Source organism: Pholcus phalangioides, unplaced genomic scaffold, assembly GCF_987345545.1.
Source record: "Pholcus phalangioides strain wild (caught in Gottingen) unplaced genomic scaffold, Ppha-v1.0 ptg000015l_1, whole genome shotgun sequence".
NCBI lineage: Eukaryota > Metazoa > Arthropoda > Arachnida > Araneae > Pholcidae > Pholcus > Pholcus phalangioides.
In genome coordinates this window covers 46,763,652-46,771,810 of record NW_028301608.1, presented here as the reverse complement: position 1 = coordinate 46,771,810, position 8,159 = coordinate 46,763,652, and the positions used below count along the sequence as shown (strand labels likewise).

At 40.0% G+C, this 8,159-nt stretch overlaps 1 protein-coding gene across 1 annotated transcript; it reads right to left on the bottom strand.

The window, feature by feature from the left end:
• Window positions 1-2,529: 2,529 nt before the first annotated feature.
• pen-2 (presenilin enhancer, gamma-secretase subunit) lies at window positions 2,530-7,337 on the bottom strand. The gene is made up of 3 exons (XM_089243635.1): window positions 7,209-7,337; window positions 5,318-5,422; window positions 2,530-2,838 (listed from the first exon to the last, which is right to left on the bottom strand). The coding sequence occupies exons 1-3, from the start codon at window positions 7,267-7,269 to the stop codon at window positions 2,699-2,701; spliced, it is 306 nt and encodes a 101-aa protein (XP_089099761.1). The 5' UTR covers window positions 7,270-7,337; the 3' UTR covers window positions 2,530-2,698.
• Window positions 7,338-8,159: the final 822 nt, after the last annotated feature.

Sequence of the window (8,159 nt, the reverse complement as noted above, 5' to 3'; positions counted from 1 at the left end):
AGGAGCGGCACAAAATCCGAGTTGAAAGGGGGGGGGGGAAGATTTTGTCAGAAAATAAATAACGTGGTCGGGGGGCAGTATGTACTCCTGTACTTCCTTTAAGAGATCGGGGACACCAAAAATAGGTCCCACATAGATGGAGATTTCCTCTCGAGCCTGCCAGTGGTAAATGCCCTCAGTATTCTTCTATTTTTTGGGGCGGTGGAGCACTTTTATTTTTTGATTAAGGGTAAAAAAACAGCTCTTTTTTTCCTCAGAGTGGGAATATGTGTTACATGGCGGAGATACGGGGGATGGCGTGGGTGGGGGCATTGCCCCCCCCCCCAGAGTCAAAGGTGGAGTTGACTGATCTAATGTATATATGAATTGACATCATCATCATCGTGCCCCCCCCAGACTTCCTAGCCAATCTCCGCCTATGATGTGTCAGAAACATGGGCGGAGATACGTCAAAGGTGGAGCTAACTGATCTAATACCAGTCCCTAATGTATATGTATGAATTGTCATCATCATCATGCCTCCCCCCCCCCCCCAGTGAACAAATTTTTTACTTCAAACAATGCAATTTTTTTGTGGAAAGAAAAAATCTATAGAATCCTGAAAATGTGAGGACAAAAGGGAGAAGTTTAAAAAAAAGCAGCATGATGACACTTGAAATGGCAAAAAATGAGGACATGTCCTCATATAAGTTAGTACGTTTGCTAACCAGTGCCGTCTTAACGCATGGCCCCACCCGGGCCTCAGGTTCATTGGAGGGGAACCTCATGACATTCAGTTAAGATTTTCGTATCTGGTAAGCAGGAATTTCTAGTCATCTTAGGGGGGAGGGTCTCAGAAAAATCAAAAATAACTTTGCCCGGGGATCTGGGAAGCTCCTAAGACGGCCCTGCTGATAACCCTACACGTATACTTCTTGAACAGCTCACTTTATCTGGTTAAAATAGTAGTAAATTGCGCAATGACGGTAGACGACTTGCACCTTGGAGGAGAAAATGTTTTGTACCTGGTACAAAACAACCAACCATGGGGGCCTGAAATTAACTGTCCAATTTTTAAGACCCTGTCAGAAATCTTGGTCTAAGGGCCCGCAAATGATCCCAGCCAAAGGCTGTCTAATTGAATGGGCCTATAGGCCGAGGTAGGTCGGGGGTCCATGATGATCAGATCTAATGCACTAAGATTTCTGAGAATACATAAATTGGTAGGATGATACTCAGCCAGGTAGAGGTCGTCATCGTACCTAGGGGGGGGGGGGGGGTGTCGGAACCTAGGGGGTGAGGCCATTTGAACCCCCTCCAATAAGTTTTGTAAGGGGGCTGAGCCCCCTCCAATAATTACTGAAAAAACAATGCAATGCATCCTCCCTCATCTGTGTAAGCACGTATAAGTCCCGTATATACGGGGCGACCAACAACGTTCAGCGTTCCCAATGTTTTCTCCATGTCGGCGCGTCGTTTGTGGCCACCACTTTGCACATAACATAAAAATTCAAACATTAACCATTTTCAAATATGGAAGGCAGCATTGGTGTAACACAAAACAGTCATAATTCTGACAACATAAATACGTTAGGGCCACACATGGCACAAGTTACCGATTGTTACAAGTTGCTAGAAATTCTGACGAGTGGACAAACTTCAAAAATGGTACTTCTAAGTGAGACACAGGCATATTTATGGGGCTCAGTGGGAAAAAATCTAGGAGGGGCAACAAATTAGATGAAAAAGTGGTCGAGAAACAGAGTAGAACGGGATCAGTGTGGCAAAACTATAAATTCGCTTCTGTCTAGAGATCAACACTGTCATTGCGAGCATGTAAGTGACTAAACGAGTGACATAGAGAGCGAGAGACAGTGAATGAGTAAACCTAAAGGGTGATGCAAAGAATGTGCAAGCACTCACCAAAATAAGTGTGAGCATGCTAGTGATTAAAATAGTATTTAAATATGGGAGCATGCCTATAACTAGGATTTTTGCCACCCCCCACAACTTTAAAATTAGATAATTTTATAACGGTGTTCTTTGTTCCCACCCAAAATTGCTGCCCCCTCGCTACGACCCTGCATGGGAGTGATCAAAAAAATATGACCAGAGCAAGAAACCAGGCCAATATTGAGTGAGCAACCAAAAGTGACCTAGAGTGTTTGTAAGAATGGAAGTGACCGAGAGAGTGTAAAAGTATGTGAGCGACAAAAAGAGTGATGTTATAGACAGAGGAATAATGACCGGGGGGGGGGGGTTAACCGGGCTATAACCTGAGATAGTAAATTTGAGGAATGGTTGGTTAAGAAAAATAGATAAAGGGAGAAGAAATTTCTATAGCCCACAGGCGGTGAAACCATAAATCCGCTTCTGGTTAGAGACACGTTTAACGTTTACACAGTGGCTAAGCGGAATATAGAACATGGTACTAATTTCAGATAGCATTTTCATTAGAATAATAAATTCTTTACCAGCTAACATCTATACTTCGTTTTTTTTATTCAAATAATAATAATTATTCTTTGCATATAAACAACAGGCAATACAAATAAGCAAATTTTTTTATTAGATACTGTATATAGAAATTGATGATCAGAATATATCACGAGTTTCGAAGCTAACACAAATAAATAATCACAGTATAAAACTGGTCACAAAATCAGAGTATTTTTTTAAATGAATGGATGATAACACAGACGATAGAAGAAAAAAATAATCATGGTATGCCAGTCGGGATGATGAAAGAGATTGAATCAGCAGTCTCTCCCCAATCGGCTCTGTACAACTGGAAAACAACGATCCACGCAATCAATACACTTGCCCATATGCTGGCTCCTATTCCAGAGCGTATTACATCTGAAAAGAAAAATCAATACACGATAATATTCCTTAGAAACAAATACAGTGGAATTTCGGTTTACAGGTACAAATTCTTAACAAATTTTCGCTTGATATATGAGCGATGTCTCGCAAGACGAGCAATAATTAGAAAATTGTTCAGAATATGGTCTTGATAAACAAGAAATTTTTCTCAAAAATAGCACACATTCTAAAGACATAGATGAACACTGGGTCTGTATGAGGCTTTGGGTATTTGCCTTGTCTCTTGTCCGTCAAGCATCACGTGATAGAAAGTAAAATTCTGACAGTTCATTTTCTCTCACTGCAGGCAAGGCTATCTTAACGAGCTAAGGGATTGGATGTGCATTTTTTGGGGTACCTTTTCGTTATTTCGATGAAAAATATAATCTATCTATATGTGTATTAATGAAATCGTTGAATACAATGCATGAGAAAAGTTCAGACACTAATGAGATTCAGTCTTAAATTTTTAAAAAACCGAATTATTGAATAATAAGGATTGACAGATACACTTCTCTTTGTATGTGAGAATATTTTTGTGAACATTTGAATATCAAAAACAGAGCTGTAAATTGTAGTATTAAAAAGAAGTGGAAATTCATGTTTTGCAAGTTAAGAAACACGAGAAGTTGATAAATTTCTGATACCATTGACGTGGACTCCGTTTCAATCCGTAGAGACTTTTCTTCAGCTTGAACTTCCGGTCACTGTCACCGCCGTATCCCTGAGGTTGGTTCATGTACATTACTTCATGTAAGTCGCCGTTCAAGAAAGAGGTTTTCACATCTAATACAAACACTTGTAGATTTCTTTGAAGTATCACCACAAGTACAAGTCGCAAAGCCGAGATATCGATGACTAGTGAATATGTCTCGTTGCAATTCAGTCCTCTTTGCCGCAGTGGTGATCCGCTGAAGTTGGTTTTCTGCGGTTCCCAACTTCGAGACGCGAATGCGAGCCGATCTCCCAGTTAAAAAGTCTCGCCGCAGAGAGCAACAGGCCTACAACGGTATAATTATTCATTCATTACACTTCACTATGAGTTGAGGAAAAACTCAGTTTAAAAAATTGATTGCAGATGGCAGCACTACACATAACAAGTATCACACAGAAACAAAATTCACGAAAAGGTTCACTATACATACACACACATTCCAACATGTACCAATTCGTTAGAAGTTCCGCAGAGGAATATGGACGAGGTGCATGTCTGGTTTAGTAGACCTTCTCTCTGCATGAAGCCGCGAGCTACAAGCAGAGCTTTGTGCTTGCCATCACGTTTCTTTCTGCAGACCCACTTGCGTGAGATTGCTTGCTTTCCTCTAGGAATTTCCTCCAGAGTCCCCAGGTCGTTCTTGATCATGCATTTCATCTCTTCATCCATGGTTTGCTTCCAGGGTTGCTGTTCCTCTTTCGAAAACAATTGAATATCGTTGTAGTCAAGTGTTTCTTGCCAGGCAGCCATTGCCAAATAGGCTTCAGGGTCAGGATACCAGATCGGCTGTTTTGTTTCTCTTTTGGATCTCCATCGTTCTGGTGTGGCATGGCCGATTTCGCGACTTTTCTTCTTCGTTGGAAACCAGGACTGTCCTGAGAAGAGAAATCTTTCACAGTTGCATCATCGATCGGGTCGTCTATGTTGTAAGTGATGATGGCCTTCTTTTCTTCATTGAATTTTACATTCATCCAGTTTCTTTCTTAGAGCTGCAGGAGTTAGCACGTACGCACTGCATCCAAAAACTCGAATATTGCTTAGATCAGGATCAGATCAAAACTTCAGTTTGTACGGTGTACAGTTCTTTACGGTATTGCTTGGAATTCGATTACACAAATATACAGTCCCACTTAGAAAATTTTCCTGCTTAGTACGACTTATTTAGTATACTTATATAGTACTGCAGACTCTTAGGCTGCGCTCACAGTGGAGCAAAGACGTACGAGTTCTACGATTGAATTCCAAGAAAAAATTGCATAGGGGTGGAAGAGATGTACGAACATTGTAAAAGAGGAGGGGGATAGAGAAAATGGTTGGAGGGATTCTGAAATGTAAGGGTGCGATGATGATCCCTCCACACAAGAAAGAAAAAAAAAAAAGGGAGAAACAAACCAATCAGCAGGTAGTGAAAATCAACAGATCAAAGTGAAAACAAACATGTTTGTTTGACTCCCGCACTTCATTGAGTGGCCTCTTTCCCTTCTTTATCTCGCTTCTTGAGTATGTGCAGTGAAGAAAAAAACAGTACAATTTTTTTGTCACTAATCCCTATTATGCACTTCCATACCTTGTGATTGCCTCACTATGTGCACGGACAGTTTTTGGAAAATGATATAAGCGGGATGTACTATAACCAGAAGTTTTATTTATTTTTTTGACAAAGGCTTATTCCAAATACACTGCATAATTGAAGATGTATTATTTTTCATACAAATAAAAATGTAATGCACAACTATCTCTTACTGATGATCAACTTACATGTTCTGATCATTTTTTGCTCTTCAAACGGAGGTTTATTGAACGCTTCCTTGAAAAACCAAAGCGCATTGACAAACCACAGGAACGGAAGCAGGAAAAAGCCACCTGAAAAAACGAATTTCATCAAGTCGAATGATTTCTTTATTTTATTGAATAAACTGAGCAGTCTATGCAACTACAAATAAATACATGTACGGCGGTTTATATCTAAAAGTCTAGAGTACCCGTAAAAAGGCTGGTGTCTGAACCAAGTAGCCCAAAAAACTCTCATTAACTCATGCTTAAGGTCCGAGTTGCCTTAAGCATGTTTAAGTTGCTTGATCAGTAGGGACAGGAGTACATTTTCCCCCTTGTAATGTTGAAGAAAAGGTTAAAGGGTGAAATTTACGCCTTCTCTGGTCCAGAGCCCGGGGCGCCAGCTGCGGTCCTGCCTAACGTTGTGTCAAACGGAACAACTTGAGATACATCCCACAGAGTGAGCAGATTGCATATCTTTGTTGAAAACATGTAGTGATCGTAACTCAAAATAAATTAATTTTCTGTTGCTTTAATGTATAATTACAGATTCTTATTAAACTTTAGGGCAGACAGAACAAGTTTCTAAGATCTGAATAGTGCGTGTGTGCATTTGGTTGTTTTGGTCTATGTCTTTCTCTTGTGCTAATCTTTGTATTGTATAAATTGTGTCTGTGGTTTTTGTGGTGTGTGGTTACACATGTGTATATAGGTAGATCGCCTCAGCCGACTGGAAATTATACAAAGCTTTCTAGTATAGCAAGTAGTATTGGAGGTACGTGATTGGTTGGGGGTTCATTATTCAAAGGGTCTTGTTTTGAAAGCTATAAATCATTGTTCCGATGCTTAATCTGCAATATGCCATTCCTTCATTTATATAGGAGCCTCTTTAGCAACCAACAATAATTAATTTTAACACAGCCAACTCTTTTAGGGGGTCTGTCCTCAACTTTTTAATGGAATTGCAATGGCCCATGGCACATTTGCAGATCACTTAAGTGACCCGTGTCATAGTTCCAGAACATTTACCCGATTTGCGGCACATTTAGAGATCCCTTGAGTGACATGTGGCACAGTTTTAGAGTACTTAAGAGGCACCCAGTGAGGTTCTACATCAATCGAATTACCCACGGCCCATTCCCAGATTACTTTAGCGATCCGTGGCATAATTACGGATCACTTGAATGATGCGTGACACAGTTCTAGATCACTTAGATCTGCGAAACATTTAGAGATCACTGAAGTGGCTCTGAAAGGTACTTATCAATAATGCCGTCTTAACGCATGGGGTCCACCCGGGCATGGTCCGGGGGACCTCGGGAGAAGAGGGGCCTCACAAAAATGAGATCCAGTTGAAATTTTCTAGAATTTAAAAGGTAGGGCCTCAAGAAAACCACTTGGCTCGGGGGCCCATGATGCTCTTAAGACGGCCCTGCTTATCAATAGGGGGAATGTTAGTTCAGGTGCCCACAAACTAGCGCAAGTTTTTACTTGTTTTTGGCGCGTTAGATGCCATTAAGAATATTTCATATTCTTCATTCATTTCATAAAGGGCGGTTGATGATGTAAGCATCGTCTAACACCCCGCCCCCCCCCCCATTTGTCATCAAATCGGAAACCCCTCCCTCATCGATGCTGACGTAATACTTGAATGACCCCCCTATAGCCACGGAAACATATTACCATGAATTGATAAATTAGCCACGATAAAATGAAATTTTTCCCGATTTCAAAACTAAAGTAAAGGAAGCCAAGCTTGTAACTGATGTTTATTTGTGATAATTTCAAATTAGACGGAGTGAAAACTATGGATATTGAATACGTGAAATTATTCAACAATTATAATACATAATTACACTCGGGATAATTGCCATACCTCTGTAATACCAGCGGCAAAGGCTTAATTTGTCTTCATTCTTCATCTTTCTCAAATCCATCTTTCTCTTTAGTACGAATTACACTATTTCATTCCGAGGAGGGTAAACAAAGAGCTCAGTTCAGGAAGAAACTCTGGAGGAGCGCAGACGATCTGTCATTTATAAAGTGACCATACTTCCTGGAGAGAAATACGGGAAAATACGGGACGTCGCCAATTATCGCCAAAAATGACGTCAAAACCGAACAAAGTTGCCAAATATTGTTGAAATAAGAAAAATCACAATGGCGGAAAATGCGGCATTACTGCTAATTGCAGTGGATTAAAATTAATTCCACGAAAACAAACGTTCACTAAGACAAATGTGGGAGAGTAATATTCTCATTTATACTTGTAATTATCAGAATATAATTTATAAGTTGAAAAATAATTTCAATCTTTGACTTCAATAAAGAATAAAACTTCAAGTAGGCTTCGTGCAAAATACGGGAAAAACCGGGACACTTTTGCCAAAAAGTCGGGACAGCCAAAAAAACAGAAAATACCGGGACTGTCCCAGGAAATACGGGACGTATGGTCATCTCAGTCATTTAGGTATAACCATACGTCCCGCGGAAAATTATCACATCCAATTCACATATTTTTTTTTCTCTGATGCTTTGTTAATTTAGTAAAAATTCTCAGGTTTTAGAATGGTAAAATTTCAGGCCTATCGCAGTAAATTTAATTATTTTCGGAATAGTTTCATGTCGCTATCTCTACTCAGATGCAGTACTGCTGCTAACATCTAGCGGTGATTGTTGGAACTAGAGATGCTCAAATTCGTCAACAGATGACAGCACAAGTTCCATTATGATCAGTAAAATTTTTTAGGCGCCAATTTCAAACCTGCTTTATATTTCGTTTTTAATGTATTTATACCGCAATTTTTTGGATTTTGCGGTAAAATAC

Excerpts from the sequence above, each read along its gene's own strand:
- pen-2 (XM_089243635.1), bottom strand. The coding sequence starts at position 7,269 with ATGGATTTGAGAAAGATGAAGAATGAAGACAAATTAAGCCTTTGCCGC. Across the intron at positions 5,423-7,208 it reads TTGCCGCTGGTATTACAGAG|GTGGCTTTTTCCTGCTTCCG; the intron begins GTATGGCAATTA and ends TCGTTTTTTCAG. Across the intron at positions 2,839-5,317 it reads GCAAAAAATGATCAGAACAT|ATGTAATACGCTCTGGAATA; the intron begins GTAAGTTGATCA and ends TTTTCTTTTCAG.